At 51.3% G+C, this 21,083-nt stretch overlaps 3 protein-coding genes across 3 annotated transcripts in view; all 3 read right to left on the bottom strand.

Moving 5' to 3' along the window:
- Positions 1 to 3,481, bottom strand: part of arhgef19 (Rho guanine nucleotide exchange factor 19) — a 44,827-nt gene extending 41,346 nt beyond the window's left edge. The window contains exon 1 of the mRNA XM_031905835.1: positions 2,946 to 3,481. Within this exon, the coding sequence (XP_031761695.1) occupies positions 2,946 to 2,950 (5 nt within the window). The 5' untranslated portion in view covers positions 2,951 to 3,481. The remainder of the gene's footprint in view (positions 1 to 2,945) is intronic.
- A 1,217-nt stretch (positions 3,482 to 4,698) lies between these two features.
- On the bottom strand, positions 4,699 to 5,415 carry LOC116412406 (vegetative cell wall protein gp1-like). The gene has a single exon (XM_031906594.1). The coding sequence runs from the start codon at positions 5,413 to 5,415 to the stop codon at positions 4,699 to 4,701; it is 717 nt and encodes a 238-aa protein (XP_031762454.1).
- A 7,524-nt stretch (positions 5,416 to 12,939) lies between these two features.
- The window catches only part of ano7 (anoctamin 7), a 44,994-nt gene continuing 36,850 nt past the window's right edge, over positions 12,940 to 21,083 (bottom strand). The window contains exons 23-24 of the mRNA XM_031905834.1: positions 20,726 to 20,885; positions 12,940 to 13,570 (exon numbers count right to left, since the gene is read on the bottom strand). Coding sequence (XP_031761694.1) covers positions 13,434 to 13,570; positions 20,726 to 20,885 — 297 coding nt within the window. The 3' untranslated portion in view covers positions 12,940 to 13,433. The remainder of the gene's footprint in view (positions 13,571 to 20,725; positions 20,886 to 21,083) is intronic.

The raw sequence follows: 21,083 nt of genomic DNA, 5'->3' as shown, positions 1-21,083 counted from the left end.
AGGGCCCAAGGGTACAGCGCTACATACACAGACTGGCACCTATAGGGCCCAAGGGTACAGCGCTACATACACAGACTGGCACCCATAGGGCCCAAGGGTACAGCGCTACATACACAGACTGGCACCCATAGGGCCCAAGGGTACAGCGCTACATACACAGACTGGCACCCATAGGGCCCAAGGGTACAGCGCTACATACACAGACTGGCACCTATAGGGCCCAAGGGTACAGCGCTACATACACAGACTGGCACCTATAGGGCCCAAGGGTACAGCGCTACATACACAGACTGGCACCTATAGGGCCCAAGGGTACAGCGCTACATACACAGACTGGCACCTATAGGGCCCAAGGTACAGCGCTACATACACAGACTGGCACCCATAGGGCCCAAGGGTACAGCGCTACATACACAGACTGGCACCTATAGGGCCCAAGGGTACAGCGCTACATACACAGACTGGCACCCATAGGGCCCAAGGGTACAGCGCTACATACACAGACTGGCACCCATAGGGCCCAAGGGTACAGTGCTCCATACACAGACTGGCACCCATAGGGCCCATGATTACTGTCATGCTGAAAGGCAGTCCTTAGTGGTGGAGCAGCACATAATGCCCAGGATTCCTGCACTCACATTGGCACATAATGCCCAGGATTCCTGCACTCACATTGGCACATAATGCCCAGGATTCCTGCACTCACATTGGCACATAATGCCCAGGATTCCTGCACTCACATTGGCACATAATGCCCAGGATTCCTGCACTCACATTGGCACATAATGCCCAGGATTCCTGAACTCACATTGGCACATAATGCCCAGGATTCCTGCACTCACATTGGCACATAATGCTCAGGATTCCTGCACTCACATTGGCACATAATGCTCAGGATTCCTGCACTCACATTGGCACATAATCCCCAGGATTCCTGCACTCACATTGGCACATAATGCCCAGGATTCCTGCACTCACATTGGCACATAATGCCCAGGATTCCTGCACTCACATTGGCACATAATGCCCAGGATTCCTGCACTCACATTGGCACATAATGCCCAGGATTCCTGCACTCACATTGGCACATAATGCCCAGGATTCCTGCACTCACATTGGCACATAATGCCCAGGATTCCTGAACTCACATTGGCACATAATGCCCAGGATTCCTGCACTCACATTGGCACATAATGCTCAGGATTCCTGCACTCACATTGGCACACAATGCCCAGGATTCCTGCACTCACATTGGCACATAATGCCCAGGATTCCTGCACTCACATTGGCACATAATGCCCAGGATTCCTGCACTCACATTGGCACATAATCCCCAGGATTCCTGCACTCACATTGGCACATAATCCCCAGGATTCCTGCACTCACATTGGCACACAATCCCCAGGATTCCTGCACTCACATTGGCACATAATGCCCAGGATTCATGCACTCACATTGGCACATAATGCCCAGGATTCCTGCACTCACATTGGCACATAATGCCCAGGATTCATGCACTCACATTGGCACATAATGCCCAGGATTCTTGCACTCACATTGGCACATAATCCCCAGGATTCCTGCACTCACATTGGCACATAATGCCCAGGATTCCTGCTCTCACCTTGGCACATAATGCCCAGGATTCCTGCACTCATATTGGCACATAATCCCCAGGATTCCTGCACTCACATTGGCACATAATGCCCAGGATTCCTGCACTCACATTGACACATAATGCCCAGGATTCCTGCACTCACATTGACACATAATGCCCAGGATTCCTGCACTCACATTGGCACATAATGCCCAGGATTCCTGCACTCACATTGACACATAATCCCCAGGATTCCTGCACTCACATTGGCACATAATGCCCAGGATTCCTGCACTCACATTGGCACACAATCCCCAGGATTCCTGCAGTCACATTGGCACATAATGCCCAGGATTCCTGCACTCACATTGGCACATAATGCCCAGGATTCCTGCACTCACATTGGCACACAATCCCCAGGATTCCTGCAGTCACATTGGCACATAATGCCCAGGATTCCTGCACTCACATTGGCACATAATGCCCAGGATTCCTGCTCTCACATTGGCACATAATGCCCAGGATTCTTGCACTCACATTGGCACATAATGCCCAGGATTCCTGCACTCACATTGGCACATAATCCCCAGGATTCCTGCACTCACATTGGCACATAATGCCCAGGATTCTTGCACTCACATTGGCACATAATGCCCAGGATTCCTGCACTCACATTGGCACATAATGCCCAGGATTCCTGCACTCACATTGGCACATAATGCCCAGGATTCCTGCACTCATATTGGCACATAATGCCCAGGATTCCTGCACTCACATTGGCACATAATGCCCAGGATTCCTGCACTCACATTGGCACATAATGCCCAGGATTCCTGCACTCACATTGGCACATAATGCCCAGGATTCCTGCACTCACATTGGCACATAATGCCCAGGATTCCTGCACTCATATTGGCACATAATGCCCAGGATTCCTGCACTCACATTGGCACATAATGCCCAGGATTCCTGCACTCACATTGGCACATAATGCCCAGGATTCCTGCACTCACATTGGCACATAATGCCCAGGATTCCTGCACTCACATTGGCACATAATGCCCAGGATTCCTGCACTCACATTGGCACATAATGCCCAGGATTCCTGCACTCACACTCACCCCTTCCCTGCACTCACACTCAACCCTTGCCATCACAGCAGACTCGGGCACAGACATGCCAACAGTAGAGGAGAATAGAGGCGCCAGTGTGAGTGACAGTCGGGCACAAAGGTGGCACACAGAGCCAAGTTGGGCACTTTCCCGTTACCCCGCTGGGGTCAGACTATGTTGGCAAGTTAGGGGCACCCCCCCTAGTCCCTCAGAGCGCCGGGGGGCAAGTAGCCTACCTCATTGTGCGAGTCCATCAGCCTCTGGTTTGCTCGGTGCGCCTCTTGCCCCTGGCAGTAGAACATGGCAGCCCCGCTCCTCCGCTGTGTGTGCCCGCCTGGCACGGCAACTTCTCTTTGTCTCTAGGGCCACCTCCTTCTCCCCTAGTAACCGGGCAGGTGCCTGCTGATATTTCTCCCCCTATCCTTATAACCCCCTTTCACATTCTCCCCTTTGTCCTGCTCAGAGCGACTCCCTTCCCCCCCTTTGTCCCTCTCACTTTCCCCCCCTCTCAGTGTCCCACACACACTTTCCCCTCTGTCTGTGAAAGATTCCTTTCTTTTCCCCGTCCCCCCCTCAGCTGCCCCAGGCCTGTGCCCAACTGCCCCCAGCACTGTCCCACCCTCAGCTGCCCCAGGCCTGTGCCCAACTGCCCCCAGCGCTCCCGGGGCCCTGCTCCACCTGTGCCAGTGTGCGAGAGTGTCAGCCCTGTGTGCACCGGGGGCAGGAGGGGCAGGAGGGGCAGGAGGGGCCGGGGAGCTGGGAGTTGTGCTGACTTGCCCCTGCCCCCCCCCCCCACTCCCTGCAGACATCTCCCTGTGAAACAAACACAGAACTGGTTTGGCAGCTCCCAAAATAACAGGGAGATTCTGTTTGCACATCTGGGACGGAGGGGGCTCCGGCGGGGCGGCAGGGAAGGGGTTAAGATTGGGCGGGGGGGGGGGGGGGGTGTGAATACACACAAACAATATGTGAAAAGCTTTTCATAGGGAAAGGAGAGAGGCAGCAAACAGAGCGGCTCAGGCTGCCCCCCCAATCTGTACTTGGGCCCCCGGGGGCTGCTGAGCATGATGGGGGTGATTAACCCCACCCTCACCCCATATTCAGCCCCAGGCAGTCTCCATACCCCAGTGACCCCCAACCAATGAGTCGGGGGCAACATGTTGCTCTCAGTGCCCCAAAACTAGGCAGTTATTACTGAATTCCTGACTTGGGGGCAAGTTTTGGTTGAATAAAAACAAGATTTCCTACCAAATAAAGCCCCTGTAAGCTGATAGGCTGCATAGGGGCCCCTAATAGCCAATCACAGCCCTTATTTGGCTCCTCCATGAACTGTTATGGGCTTGTGTTGCTCCCCAAGTCTTTTTACATGTGACTGTGGCTCCCCAGTAAGAAAGGTTGGGGATCCCTGCCATTGACAGACACAGGACAGCACCCCTAGTGGTCCCTAACCTCTATCTATCTGCCTGCCTATCTATTTATCTATCTATCATCTATCTATCTATCTATCTATCTATCTGCCTATCTATCATCTATCTATCTATCTGCCTATCTATCATCTATCTATCTATCTGCCTATCTATCTATCTATCTATCTATCTATCTATCTATCTATCTATCTATCTATCTATCTATCTATATCTATCTATCTATCTATCAGAACTGCCCTGCTAACTAACTTGCCCCCAGAGGCCAATCAGATTAGAGCAGGCTACTGGTTGGTAGAAAATGAAAGCAAGTACCTGATTGGTTGCTGTGGGTAGCTGCTCTGGTGCAGTTTGGCACCTATGTTATTCCGTATGCTGGGTCAGGGTGCCGGGGGGTATTTAAGGCAGCGATTAAACATTTGCCCCCAAATCTACTCTAAATCTCCTATATGGCCTTCAGCCTGAACCCCCACAGCCCTACAGTTTAGGGGCAGCCTCTTCCCTGTACCCCTATATTTCCTTTATGGGTCAGTTACATCAGGACCTTAACCCTTTGGGGTGCGGCTCAGAGAGCGGAACCAAAGGGGGGTGCAGGGTGACTCCCATTGCCGGGGCCACGGCTCCAGACGCTCAGGGGTGCAGGGGGTGCAGGGTGACTCCCATTGCCGGGGCCACGGCTCCAGACGCTCAGGGGTGCAGGGGGTGCAGCGTGACTCCCATTGCCGGGGCCACGGCTCCAGACGCTCAGGGGTGCAGGGGGTGCAGGGTGACTCCCATTGCCGGGGCCCTGGCTCCAGACGCTCAGGGGTGCAGGGGGTGCAGCGTGACTCCCATTGCCGGGGCCACGGCTCCAGACGCTCAGGGGTGCAGGGGGTGCAGCGTGACTCCCATTGCCGGGGCCACGGCTCCAGACGCTCAGGGGTGCAGGGGGTGCAGCGTGACTCCCATTGCCAGGGCCACGGCTCCAGACGCTCAGGGGTGCAGGGGGTGCAGCGTGACTCCCATTGCCGGGGCCACGGCTCCAGACGCTCAGGGGTGCAGGGGGTGCAGCGTGACTCCCATTGCCGGGGCCACGGCTCCAGACGCTCAGGGGTGCAGGGGGTGCAGGGTGACTCCCATTGCCGGGGCCACGGCTCCAGACGCTCAGGGGTGCAGGGGGTGCAGCGTGACTCCCATTGCCGGGGCCACGGCTCCAGACGCTCAGGGGTGCAGGGGGTGCAGCGTGACTCCCATTGCCGGGGCCACGGCTCCAGACGCTCAGGGGGTGCAGCGTGACTCCCATTGCCGGGGCCACGGCTCCAGACGCTCAGGGGTGCAGGGGGTGCAGCGTGACTCCATTGCCGGGGCCACGGCTCCAGACGCTCAGGGGGTGCAGCGTGACTCCCATTGCCGGGGCCACGGCTCCAGACGCTCAGGGGTGCAGGGGGTGCAGCGTGACTCCCATTGCCGGGGCCACGGCTCCAGACGCTCAGGGGTGCAGGGGGTGCAGGGTGACTCCCATTGCCGGGGCCCTGGCTCCAGACGCTCAGGGGTGCAGGGGGTGCAGGGTGACTCCCATTGCCGGGGCCACGGCTCCAGACGCTCAGGGGTGCAGGGGGTGCAGGGTGACTCCCATTGCCGGGGCCACGGCTCCAGACGCTCAGGGGTGCAGGGGAGAGTCAGTTTCACTGCAGCAGAACTATGTGCCCTGGGCAGCCACGTGGGAGACGCTGAGAACAGCACCTGCCGTAGGGCCCCCGGGGGTGTCTCTTCTGTTCAGCCCCATAGGGAGTGTATGTACGTGGGGGGGGGGGAGATTTATAGGGTCCCCTCCCTCAGCTCAACGCTTACTGCTCGGCACATACTCGCCTGTGTACTCACACCTACGTGTCCCCTGTGTGAGAGATGGGGGGGCCGGGGGAAAGGTGGGGGCTATATCTGTGCCTATATATTATACAGTTACATTATGTGCATATATGATATGGGGGTTACACTGTGACAGTGGGGGGGGGGCTGGGGGAAAGATGGGGGGTATATCTGTGCCTATATATTATACAGTTACATTATGTGCATATATGATATGGGGGTTACACTGTGACAGTGGGGGGGGGGCTGGGGGAAAGATGGGGGGTATATCTGTGCCTATATATTATACAGTTACATTATGTGCATATATGATATGGGGGTTACACTGTGACAGTGGGGGGGGCTGGGGGAAAGATGGGGGGTATATCTGTGCCTATATATTATACAGTTACATTATGTGCATATATGATATGGGGGTTACACTGTGACAGTGGGGGGGGCTGGGGGAAAGATGGGGGGTATATCTGTGCCTATATATTATACAGTTACATTATGTGCATATATGATATGGGGGTTACACTGTGACAGTGGGGGGGGGGGGGGAAAGATGGGGGGTATATCTGTGCCTATATATTATACAGTTACATTATGTGCATATATGATATGGGGGTTACACTGTGACAGTGGGGGGGGGGGCTGGGGGAAAGATGGGGGGTATATCTGTGCCTATATATTATACAGTTACATTATGTGCATATATGATATGGGGGTTACACTGTGACAGTGGGGGGGGGGAAAGATGGGGGGTATATCTGTGCCTATATATTATACAGTTACATTATGTGCATATATGATATGGGGGTTACACTGTGACAGTGGGGGGGGGGGGGGGGAAAGATGGGGGGTATATCTGTGCCTATATATTATACAGTTACATTATGTGCATATATGATATGGGGGTTACACTGTGACAGTGGGGGGGGGGAAAGATGGGGGGTATATCTGTGCCTATATATTATACAGTTACATTATGTGCATATATGATATGGGGGTTACACTGTGACAGTGGGGGGGGGGCTGGGGGAAAGATGGGGGGTATATCTGTGCCTATATATTATACAGTTACATTATGTGCATATATGATATGGGGGTTACACTGTGACAGTGGGGGGGGGGGGGAAGATGGGGGGTATATCTGTGCCTATATATTATACAGTTACATTATGTGCATATATGATATGGGGGTTACACTGTGACAGTGGGGGGGCTGGGGGAAAGATGGGGGGTATATCTGTGCCTATATATTATACAGTTACATTATGTGCATATATGATATGGGGGTTACACTGTGACAGTGGGGGGGGGGGGGCTGGGGGAAAGATGGGGGGTATATCTGTGCCTATATATTATACAGTTACATTATGTGCATATATGATATGGGGGTTACACTGTGACAGTGGGGGGGGGGGGGGGGGGAAGATGGGGGGTATATCTGTGCCTATATATTATACAGTTACATTATGTGCATATATGATATGGGGGTTACACTGTGACAGTGGGGGGGGGGGCTGGGGAAAGATGGGGGGTATATCTGTGCCTATATATTATACAGTTACATTATGTGCATATATGATATGGGGGTTACACTGTGACAGTGGGGGGGGGGGGGGCTGGGGGAAAGATGGGGGGTATATCTGTGCCTATATATTATACAGTTACATTAATGTGCATATATGATATGGGGGTTACACTGTGACAGTGGGGGGGGGGGGAAAGATGGGGGTATATCTGTGCCTATATATTATACAGTTACATTATGTGCATATATGATATGGGGGTTACACTGTGACAGTGGGGGGGGGGGGGAAAGATGGGGGGTATATCTGTGCCTATATATTATACAGTTACATTATGTGCATATATGATATGGGGGTTACACTGTGACAGTGGGGGGGGGGGGCTGGGGGAAAGGGTGGGGTATATCTGTGCCTATATATTATACAGTTACATTATGTGCATATATGATATGGGGGTTACACTGTGACAGTGGGGGGGGGGGGGCCGGGGGAAAGGTGGGGGTATATCTGTGCCTATATATTATACAGTTACATTATGTGCATATATGATATGGGGGTTACACTGTGACAGTGGGGGGGGGGGGCCGGGGGAAAGATGGGGGGTATATCTGTGCCTATATATTATACAGTTACATTATGTGCATATATGATATGGGGGTTACACTGTGACAGTGGGGGGGGGGGGCCGGGGGAAAGGTGGGGGTATATCTGTGCCTATATATTATACAGTTACATTATGTGCATATATGATATGGGGGTTACACTGTGACAGTGGGGGGGGGGCTGGGGGAAAGATGGGGGGTATATCTGTGCCTATATATTATACAGTTACATTATGTGCATATATGATATGGGGGTTACACTGTGACAGTGGGGGGGGGGGGCTGGGGGAAAGATGGGGGTATATCTGTGCCTATATATTATACAGTTACATTATGTGCATATATGATATGGGGGTTACACTGTGACAGTGGGGGGGGGGGGCTGGGGGAAAGATGGGGGTATATCTGTGCCTATATATTATACAGTTACATTATGTGCATATATGATATGGGGGTTACACTGTGACAGTGGGGGGGGGGGAAAGATGGGGGGTATATCTGTGCCTATATATTATACAGTTACATTATGTGCATATATGATATGGGGGTTACACTGTGACAGTGGGGGGGGGGGGGCTGGGGGAAAGATGGGGGTATATCTGTGCCTATATATTATACAGTTACATTATGTGCATATATGATATGGGGGTTACACTGTGACAGTGGGGGGGGGGGCTGGGGGAAAGATGGGGGTATATCTGTGCCTATATATTATACAGTTACATTATGTGCATATATGATATGGGGGTTACACTGTGACAGTGGGGGGGGGGAAAGATGGGGGGTATATCTGTGCCTATATATTATACAGTTACATTATGTGCATATATGATATGGGGGTTACACTGTGACAGTGGGGGGGGGGGGGGGGAAAGATGGGGGGTATATCTGTGCCTATATATTATACAGTTACATTATGTGCATATATGATATGGGGGTTACACTGTGACAGTGGGGGGGGCTGGGGGAAAGATGGGGGTATATCTGTGCCTATATATTATACAGTTACATTATGTGCATATATGATATGGGGGTTACACTGTGACAGTGGGGGGGGGGGAAAGATGGGGGGTATATCTGTGCCTATATATTATACAGTTACATTATGTGCATATATGATATGGGGGTTACACTTTGACAGTGGGGGGGGCTGGGGAAAGATGGGGGTATATCTGTGCCTATATATTATACAGTTACATTATGTGCATATATGATATGGGGGTTACACTGTGACAGTGGGGGGGGGGGGCTGGGGGAAAGATGGGGGGTATATCTGTGCCTATATATTATACAGTTACATTATGTGCATATATGATATGGGGGTTACACTTTGACAGTGGGGGGGGCTGGGGGAAAGATGGGGGTATATCTGTGCCTATATATTATACAGTTACATTATGTGCATATATGATATGGGGGTTACACTGTGACAGTGGGGGGGGGGGGGGCTGGGGGAAAGATGGGGGGTATATCTGTGCCTATATATTATACAGTTACATTATGTGCATATATGATATGGGGGTTACACTGTGACAGGGGGGGGGGGCTGGGGGAAAGATGGGGGGTATATCTGTGCCTATATATTATACAGTTACATTATGTGCATATATGATATGGGGGTTACACTGTGACAGTGGGGGGGGGGGGCTGGGGAAAGATGGGGGGTATATCTGTGCCTATATATTATACAGTTACATTATGTGCATATATGATATGGGGGTTACACTGTGACAGTGGGGGGGGGGGGGGCTGGGGGAAAGATGGGGGTATATCTGTGCCTATATATTATACAGTTACATTATGTGCATATATGATATGGGGGTTACACTGTGACAGTGGGGGGGGGGAAAGATGGGGGTATATCTGTGCCTATATATTATACAGTTACATTATGTGCATATATGATATGGGGGTTACACTGTGACAGTGGGGGGGGGGGGGCTGGGGGAAAGATGGGGGGGTATATCTGTGCCTATATATTATACAGTTACATTATGTGCATATATGATATGGGGGTTACACTGTGACAGTGGGGGGGGGGGGGAAAGATGGGGGGTATATCTGTGCCTATATATTATACAGTTACATTATGTGCATATATGATATGGGGGTTACACTGTGACAGTGGGGGGGGGGGGGAAAGATGGGGGGTATATCTGTGCCTATATATTATACAGTTACATTATGTGCATATATGATATGGGGGTTACACTGTGACAGGGGGGGGGGGCTGGGGGAAAGATGGGGGGGTATATCTGTGCCTATATATTATACAGTTACATTATGTGCATATATGATATGGGGGTTACACTGTGACAGGGGGGGGGGGGGCTGGGGGAAAGATGGGGGGGTATATCTGTGCCTATATATTATACAGTTACATTATGTGCATATATGATATGGGGGTTACACTGTGACAGTGGGGGGGGGGAAAGATGGGGGGTATATCTGTGCCTATATATTATACAGTTACATTATGTGCATATATGATATGGGGGTTACACTGTGACAGTGGGGGGGGGGGCTGGGGGAAAGATGGGGGGTATATCTGTGCCTATATATTATACAGTTACATTATGTGCATATATGATATGGGGGTTACACTGTGACAGTGGGGGGGGGGAAAGATGGGGGGTATATCTGTGCCTATATATTATACAGTTACATTATGTGCATATATGATATGGGGGTTACACTGTGACAGTGGGGGGGGGGGCTGTGGGAAAGATGGGGGGTATATCTGTGGCCTATATATTATACAGTTACATTATGTGCATATATGATATGGGGGTTACACTGTGACAGTGGGGGGGGGGGGAAAGATGGGGTATATCTGTGCCTATATATTATACAGTTACATTATGTGCATATATGATATGGGGGTTACACTGTGACAGTGGGGGGGGGGGGGGGAAAGATGGGGGGTATATCTGTGCCTATATATTATACAGTTACATTATGTGCATATATGATATGGGGGTTACACTGTGACAGTGGGGGGGGGGGGAAAGATGGGGGGTATATCTGTGCCTATATATTATACAGTTACATTATGTGCATATATGATATGGGGGTTACACTGTGACAGTGGGGGGGGGGGGGAAAGATGGGGGGTATATCTGTGCCTATATATTATACAGTTACATTATGTGCATATATGATATGGGGGTTACACTGTGACAGTGGGGGGGGGGGCTGGGGGAAAGATGGGGGGTATATCTGTGCCTATATATTATACAGTTACATTATGTGCATATATGATATGGGGGTTACACTGTGACAGTGGGGGGGGGGGGGAAAGATGGGGGTATATCTGTGCCTATATATTATACAGTTACATTATGTGCATATATGATATGGGGGTTACACTGTGACAGTGGGGGGGGGGAAAGATGGGGGGTATATCTGTGCCTATATATTATACAGTTACATTATGTGCATATATGATATGGGGGTTACACTGTGACAGTGGGGGGGGGGGGGCTGGGGGAAAGATGGGGGGTATATCTGTGCCTATATATTATACAGTTACATTATGTGCATATATGATATGGGGGTTACACTGTGACAGTGGGGGGGGGGGGGAAAGATGGGGGGTATATCTGTGCCTATATATTATACAGTTACATTATGTGCATATATGATATGGGGGTTACACTGTGACAGTGGGGGGGGGGGGCTGGGGGAAAGATGGGGGTATATCTGTGCCTATATATTATACAGTTACATTATGTGCATATATGATATGGGGGTTACACTGTGACAGTGGGGGGGGGGGGGCTGGGGGAAAGATGGGGGGTATATCTGTGCCTATATATTATACAGTTACATTATGTGCATATATGATATGGGGGTTACACTGTGACAGTGGGGGGGGAAAGATGGGGGTATATCTGTGCCTATATATTATACAGTTACATTATGTGCATATATGATATGGGGGTTACACTGTGACAGTGGGGGGGGGGGGGCTGGGGGAAAGATGGGGGTATATCTGTGCCTATATATTATACAGTTACATTATGTGCATATATGATATGGGGGTTACACTGTGACAGTGGGGGGGGGGGCTGGGGGAAAGATGGGGGGTATATCTGTGCCTATATATTATACAGTTACATTATGTGCATATATGATATGGGGGTTACACTGTGACAGTGGGGGGGGGGGCTGGGGGAAAGATGGGGGGTATATCTGTGCCTATATATTATACAGTTACATTATGTGCATATATGATATGGGGGTTACACTGTGACAGTGGGGGGGCAGGAATCTCGGGCCCTATTAGCAGTAACTCCCGTGTAACTCCCAGCCAGCTTAGGGGCCATAGCCGCCTCACACACATTTGGGGGGGTACCGTGCCGGGGAGAGCAGTTATTGGGTAGCAGTCGGGACACGCTCAGGCACCGCCCCTTTTCATATAAACTGCGTAAAAAATCCCGTAATCACAATTTATGGCAATTTGCTATGGAATGTACAAACCTCCCCCCGCATCCACTCACTGCTCAGGCACTACCTGCAGGGTACGCTAACTGCCCCCAGCGCTGCACAAATGCCCCTGCGGCCCCCTGTGCTGGGAGCTGCCATATTGTTTCCTTCCCAGCCTCTGTATCAGGGGATTGGTTGCCCAGCAGTCACAGAAAGACTGGACTCGCTGCTCATGAGCGCCCCCAGCTGAGGGGGGCAATGTGTGCAACAAATAATTAATTCTGATTGGCTGAGAGACCCTGGGATGTGGGGGCAATACGGCCAATCAGGATAGAGACCTCTTATGCTGCTCATCTCTGGCGGCATCTGATTGAGGGACGCGACTTTCCCCGTTCATCCGAGCAGCCAATCAGAGGCAGGAAAGAGTCTTAGATTTATTACATCATTTATATTCACTTTGTATATCAATCAGCCGACTCATATGTGGCCCCCCAGTCTGATAAATAGTCCCATATAGTCCCCTTATAGTCACTAATGCTACATACATTGTATCAGTGTCCGACCCGGCAGAACTACAAGTCCCATCATCCCCTGTGTTATAGAAATGATAGAAAAGAACATTAGGGGGGTGCTGCCATGTTGCTTGCCCAGGCCGGTGTTGGGGGGGCTGCCATTCAGTACCTAAAGCAGAGAGCTGATTGGCAGAAGATGAGATTCAGTTCCCAGCATGCTCAGCCAGCAGTGTGAGTTGCAGGTAGGGGTTATAGGCAGGATGGAAGGGGCCCTGGGGCTTTTGGGCTGCCGGGTCTTGTCCAATTGAGTTTGCTGAGGCCTCCACTGGGGGCATATTAGCATCAGAAATGCCCCAGAGGCAGGAAACAGTTAATTCTTATCACCCCCATCCAGCTTCATTCCAGGGGTGTAGTTGGCTCTGAGGGGCCAAGCTGCCAGTTCTGTATGTCACGCCCTCTCTTAGGCTCCGGCCTTGTTACTCCGCCCCCTGCCCAGGGCGAGGGGCTCATGCTGCGGGCTGCACTGCTACTCCCTGCGGGAAAGAAATATCCGTTAGCGGTGTAACATTCACTCCCAGCTACCCTGGGAATGTGATAGGGACCTTAGATTGTAAGCTCACTGGGGCAGGGACTGATGGGAATGGGATAGGGACCTTAGACTGTAAGCTCCATGGGGCAGGGGCTGATGGGAATGTGATAGCGGACCTTAGATGTAAGCTCCAACTGGGCAGGACTGCATGGATGGGATAGGGACCTCTAGACTGTAAGCTCACTGGGCAGGCGCTGATGGGGAATGTGTAGGACCTTAGATTGTAGCCACTGGGCAGGGCTGATGGGAATGGGATAGACCTTAGATTGTAAGCCCCACGATGGCGCAGGGACTGATGGGAATGGGATAGGACCTTAGATTGTAAGCTCACTGGGGCAGGGACTGATGTTGAAATGTGATAGGACCTTAGATTGTACTCCACGGGGAACTGATGGAATGGATAGGGACCTTTAATTTGTAAGCTCACTGGGGACAGGGGCTGATGGGAAGGGATAGGAACCTTAGATTGTAAGCTCACTGGGGCAGGGACTGATGAATGGATAGGACCTTAGTTGTAGCTCACTGGGGCAGGGCTGATGGGAATGGGAATTAGGACCTTTAGATTGTTGTAAGCTCACTGGGCAGGGACTGATGGAATGGATAGGGACCTTAGATTGTAAGCTCATGGGGCAGGCTGATGGAATGGATAGGGGACCTTAGATTGTAGCTTCACTGGTGGCAGGGCTGATCGGGATGTGATAGGACTTAGATTGTAGCGCACTGGTGCAGGCTGATGGATGGATAGGACCTTAGATGTAAGCTCACTGGCAGGGTGATGGAATGTTATTGATAGGGACCTTAGATTGTAAGCTAACACTGGGCGAGGGGCGGATGGAATTGATGGGGACCTTAATGTAAGTCACTTGGGGCAGGGATGATGGGAATGGAGTGAGGACCTATTGTAAGCTCACTGGCAGGGACTATGGGAATGGATAGGGCTTAGATTGTAAGTTCACTGGGCAGGGCTGAATGGGAATGGATAGGACCTTAGATTGTAAGCTCATGGGCAGGGGCTGATGGGAATGGGATAGGACCTTAGAGTGTAAGCTCACTGGGCAGGCTGATGGGAATGGGATAGGACCTTAGATTGTAAGCTCACTGGGCAGGGGCTGATTGGGATGCGATAGGGACCTTAGATTGTAAAGCTCCTGGGGAGCGGCTTAGATGGAATGGATAGGACCGCTAGATTGTAAGCTCACTGGGGCAGGCGGCTGATGGGAAATGCGATAGGACCTTAGATGTAAGCTCACTGGGCAGGCTGATGGGAATGGGATAGGACCTAATGTAAGACCTCACTGGCAGGGCTTTTGATGCCGAATGTGATAAAGACCTGAGATTGTAAAGCTCACTGGGCAGGGCTGATGGGATGGATAGGACCTAGATTGTAAGTCACTGGGGCAGGGCTGATGGGAATGGATAGGGACTAGATTGAAGCTCACTGGGCAGGGACTGATGGGAATTGATAGTGACCTTAGATTGTAAGCTCAATGGGCAGGGGCTGATGGGAATGGGATAGGACCTTAGATTGTAAGCTCACTGGGGTAGGGACTGATGGGAATGGATAGGGACCTAGATTGTAAGCTCACTGGGCAGGGCTGAATGGGAAGGATAGCGGCCTTAGATTGTAAAAGCCTCCACTGGCAGGAACTGATGGGAATGGATAGGGACCTTAGATTGTAAGTCACTGGCAGAGACTGATCTGGAATGGGATAGGACCTATAATTGTCAGCTCACTCGGGGCAGGGAGCTGATGGGAATGGGATAGAGACCTTAGATTGTAAGCTCACTGGGGCAGGGACTGATGGGAATGGGATAGGGACCTTAGATTGTAAGCTCACTGGGCAGGAACATTAAGCAGATCAGAGGAGCCCTGGCTGGACGGTGGGCCAATCAGCCCCCATGGTGTTACATGCCGCACCCTAGGATTTGGGGAACATATGGGAGAACTGCCCCCCCCCCCCCACACACACTTTGTCTAGACGGGCAGATTGGGGGCTGCTGGGGGCAGGAATGTGGCACCTCTGTGTCAGAAATGTTTGTATCCTGTGTAAATAAATGGGGGGGTGACAGTGCGGCACCAACCCCCCGACTCCGTGTGTATAGCACTGGGTGCCACTGGGTGCCTTGTTACCCACATGGGATGGGAGAGGGGCAGCTGCCCCATGGGATTATGGGAGACAGGAGAGAGACCCCTTTGTGTGGCCCCTTTAATTAATGTTAATCTGTTGGTGCTGGGGGGGGGGCACCTCCCATGTCCCATTCCTGTAGAGCTTGTCTCTATAGGGGGATCCTCTTATGGCCCCCGGGGTGAACTGGAGATATTGTGGCCCCTCTGGCCCATAACGGGGCCCCTGTCACTTCTGGGAGCAGCTTTGTACCCAACCTGGCAAGTGTCCTGTAACAGAACAGCGCCCCCATGTGGTTGTGTGTCCCCCAGTCGTAGGCAGGGGGCCCCCGGGGTGAACTGGAGATATTGTGGCCCCTCTGGCCCATAACGGGGCCCCTGTCACTTCTGGGAGCAGCTTTGTACCCACCTGGGCAAGGTCTGTAACAGAACAGCGCCCCCATGTGGTTGTGTGTCCCCCAGTCGTAGGCAGGGGGCCCCCGGGGTGAACTGGAGATATTGTGGCCCCTCTGGCCCATAACGGGGCCCCTGTCACTTCTGGGAGCAGCTTTGTACCCACCTGGGCAAGGTCTGTAACAGAACAGCGCCCCCATGTGGTTGTGTGTCCCAGTCGTAGGCAGGGCCCCCGGGGGTGAACTGGAGATATTGTGGCCCCTCTGGCCCATAACGGGCCCCTGTCACTTCTGGAGCCCAAGGCTTTGTACCCACCTGGGCAAGGTCTGTAACAGAAACAGCGCCCCCATGTGGTTGTGTGTGTCCCAGTCGTAGGCAGGGGGCCCCCGGGGTGAACTGGAGATATTGTGGCCCCTCTGGCCCATAACGGGGCCCCTGTCACTTCTAGGAGCGGCTTTGTACCCACTGGGCAAGGTCTGTAAACAGGAACAGCGCCCCCATGTGGTTGTGTGTCCCAGTCGTAGGCAGGGGGCCCCCGGGGAATTGCTTGGGGCAATGGGAGGTTGCTAGGGGCCCAGTTCCCTGTCGGATCAGTAACACCGGGCCCCTCGGACTTATAGGCAAGAACTGAGTTTTATTATGAAATCACCTGACGCATTTCGTCCAATCATTGCAAAAACCCAAAACCTGAAATGACATCATGTACTGATCCGAATTCCCAGCTGTGTAAAGTATCTGTATCATACAGGGCATATCCATAGCAACCGTATCATACAGGGCATATCCATAGCAACCGTATCATACAGGCCATATCCATAGCAACCTTATTATACAGGGCATATCCATAGCAACCGTATCATACAGGGCATATCCATAGCAACCGTATCATACAGGGCATATCCATAGCAACCGTATCATACAGGGCATATCCATAGCAACCGTATCATACAGGCATATCCATAGCAACCGTATCATACAGGCATATCCATAGCAACCGTATCATACAGGCCATATCTATAGTAACTGTATCATACAGGGCATATCCATAGCAACCGTATCATACAGGCATATCCATAGCAACCGTATGATACAGGCCATATCTATAGTGACTGTATCATACAGGCCATATCCATAGCAACCGTATCATACAGGGCATATCCATAGCAACCGTATCATACAGGCCATATCCATAGCAACCGTTATCATCAGGCATATCATAGCAAACCGTATCATACAGGCCATATCTATAGTAACTGTATCATACAGGCCATATCCATAGCAACCCCTATCATACAGGCATATCCATAGCAACCGTATCATACAGCCATATCTGATTATATAGTAAACTATCATACAGGCCATATCCATAGCAACCGTATCATACAGGCCATATCTATAGTAACTGTATCATTACAGGCATATCCATAGCAACCATATCATACAGGCCATATCTATAGTAACTGTATCATACAGGGCATATCCATAGCAACCGTATCATACAGGCCATATCTATAGTAACTGTATCATACAGGGCATATCCATAGCAACCGTATCATACAGGCCATATCTATAGTAACTGTATCATACAGGGCAAATCCATAGCAACCGTATCATACAGGCCATATCTATAGTAACTGTATCATACAGGGCATATCCATAGCAACAGTAACATACAGGCCATATCTATAGTAACTGTATCATACAGGGCATATCCATAGCAACCGTATCATACAGGCCATATCTATAGTATCTGTATCATACAGGCCAAATCTATAGTAACTGTATCATACAGGGCATATCCATAGCAACCGTATCATACAGGCCATATCTATAGTATCTGTATCATACAGGCCAAATCTATAGTAACTGTATCATACAGGGCATATCCATAGCAACCGTATCATACAAGCCATATCTATAGTAACTGTATCATACAGGGCATATCCATAGCAACCGTATCATACAGGCCATATCCATAGCAACCGTATCATACAGGCCATATCCATAGCAACCGTATCATACAGGCCATATCCATAGCAATAGTATCATACAGGCCATATCTATAGCAACCGTATCATACAGGCCATATCCATAGCAACCGTAACATACGGGCCATATCCATATTAACTGTATAATACAGGGCATATCCATAGCAACAGTAACATACGGGCCATATCCATAGTAACTGTATCATACAGGGCATATCCATAGCAACAGTAACATACGGGCCATATCCATAGTAACCGTATCATACAGGGCATATCCATAGTAACATTATCATACAGGCTTACAGTTACTAGGGATATGGGATAGGGATACTGTGGATACGGCACAGATACTGTACAATGCTGGGAATTCTAAAAATTAACCCTGGAGGGATTCCCATAAATAATAGCGGCACAATTATCCCATTGACTTCTAAACGTTTCCATAGAAATCAGTAAAAAAATAAATATTATTGCATTTTATTGCAAAAAAGCTTTTATGTCGTTTATGTCAGGTATATAAGTGATAGAATCAACCTATGTGTAATTAACAATATAATAATAACAAGGGGGAAAGAAAAGTCACCCAATGAGGATTCAGCTAAAGTCTCGCCCCAAGCTCAAAGTGCCAGACAGGACTGTGATTGGTTGGCCTGTATGCATGTTTAATAGGGAAGAGGTAGGGGAGAGAAGGATATTGTGAGTCGGTCCCTAAGCTCAGGGCACTGCCATCAACTGCTGCTCCGAGGGTGCCCGGCGGGCGACAAGTAATGACACGTTCCCATTGGTGCAGAAGTCGGGGCTGGAGCGCCCAGGTCCCATGTAAGTCCTGCGCTGAGGGAAAGTGCCCCCAAGTCACTGTATCGGCACCTCCTGCTTGTGCCCCCCCCCAGAGTAACCCCCTGCTCCCCGACTGGCCACAAACTCACCCCAAGGGGTATTAATATTATAGTATAATGTATACAATTGCCCCCGTGCAGTGGGGCAGTTAGTACTATAGGCCCATTATATTTATTCTCCCTTTATATTTGTGTATTGGAAATAATCAAGGGCAAGCAAACCCTTTTTCCTTTAGGGGGGGGCAGAGACCAGGGGCAGTTCCTGTAGGGCTGATGTTCTCTACGTCTGAGCCCACAGGGAGGGAGGGTCAGAGTCCAGCGCAGGAATGTACCATGGGGGGGGGCGCAGGGGCCGTGCCCCCATGTAATGATGCCCCCAAGGGCTACAAGTAAATCATGTGTGAGAAAAACCCTGTCAGGTGTGTTTGTGTCCATCAGGCCAATCAGCTGTGGCTGAACCATAATTCCCAGCAGTCTCAGCCAGTCAGAGCCTTACAGAGGGTGGGTGGGGCAAAAGTTGGGTGCCTGTGTACTTATTGCTCCCCATTAATCCCCCTTCCGTCTGTACTACAGCCCCCCCTACAGGCCACTCTGTGCACATATACCCACAGTGCCACTGCCCCATATCTACTGCCCTTGCCCCCCTGGCTATGGGCACCCATACGTCACTTAGTTTCCTCTCAGCGCCCCCTACAGGCCCCTTTGTGCACATATACCCACAGTGCCACTGCCCCATATCTACTGCCCTTGCCCCCCTGGCTATGGGCACCCATACGTCACTTAGTTTCCTCTCAGTGCCCCCTACTGGCCCCTTTGTGCACATATACCCACAGTGCCACGGGGCCCATATTTACTGCCCTTGCCCCCCTGGCTATGGGCACCCATACGTCACTTAGTTTCCTCTCAGCCCCCCCTACAGGCCACTCTGTGCACATATACCCACAGTGCCACTGCCCCATATCTACTGCCCTTGCCCCCCTGGCTATGGGCACCCATACGTCACTTAGTTTCCTCTCAGCCCCCCCTACAGGCCACTCTGCGCACATATACCCACAGTGCCACGGGGCCCATATTTACTGCCTTGCCCCCCTGGCTATGGGCACCCATACGTCACTTAGTTTCCTCTCAGCCCCCCCTACAGGCCACTCTGTGCACATATACCCACAGTGCCACTGCCCCATATCTACTGCCCTTGCCCCCCTGGCTATGGGCACCCATACGTCACTTAGTTTCCTCTCAGCCCCCCCTACAGGCCACTCTGCGCACATATACCCACAGTGCCACTGCCCCATATTTACTGCCCTTGCCCCCCTGGCTATGGGCACCCATACGTCACTTAGTTTCCTCTCAGCGCCCCCTACAGGCCCCTTTGTGCACATATACCCACAGTGCCATGGGGCCCATATTTACTGCCCTTGCCCCCCTGGCTATGGGCACCCATACGTCACTTAGTTTCCTCTCAGCGCCCCCTACAGGCCCCTTTGTGCACATATACCCACAGTGCCACGGGGCCCATATTTACTGCCACGGGCCCCATACCCACTCATTCTGTAGTTGAACCAGCAGAGACAGCACAACATGGCACAGGTGGCACAGACTACAGAATGGCACAAGTTGGCACATTGGCATGCAGACGACACCATGCTACACGGGCACAACTGGAGTTGATGGGGGGCCCTGTTCGCCCCATGGGGGTGTGATGGTGATGCCACGATACAGAAGCAGCGCTTGGGGGGCACGGGGTGCCACTCACTGACCTGCGGAGCTGGAGCCGCGACTCACCGTCAGGGGCACCTCCTGGGTATCGGCCAGCGCCTGTTTGGCCAAGTACCGCTCCCGCTTCACCTTTATCTCCACCGACTCCGGGATGTCGGGCACCATCCAGTCGATGCACCTCAGGCTGAAGAACACCACGTGCTGGGGGGCATCATGGTGGGCAGGGGGCGCAGGGGAGAAACATAAGCAAAGTGTGGGGGAGACGGACAAATGGGGGAGCAGAGAAATTTTATTTCTTACATATACCCCATAAACCCCACCCATTTACCCCCCATGTCTGCTCTCATCACAGCTATTTTACCCTTATCTACTCAGCTCTGCCCCCTCAAGTTACTCCTG

This window comes from Xenopus tropicalis, chromosome 7 (assembly GCF_000004195.4).
Source record: "Xenopus tropicalis strain Nigerian chromosome 7, UCB_Xtro_10.0, whole genome shotgun sequence".
In the NCBI taxonomy this organism is placed as follows: Eukaryota; Metazoa; Chordata; class Amphibia; order Anura; family Pipidae; genus Xenopus; species Xenopus tropicalis.
Note: the sequence above shows the minus strand (reverse complement) of the source record. Positions and strands in the feature narration are given on the sequence as shown.

Excerpts from the sequence above, each read along its gene's own strand:
- LOC116412406 (XM_031906594.1), bottom strand. The coding sequence starts at position 5,415 with ATGGGAGTCACGCTGCACCCCCTGAGCGTCTGGAGCCGTGGCCCCGGC.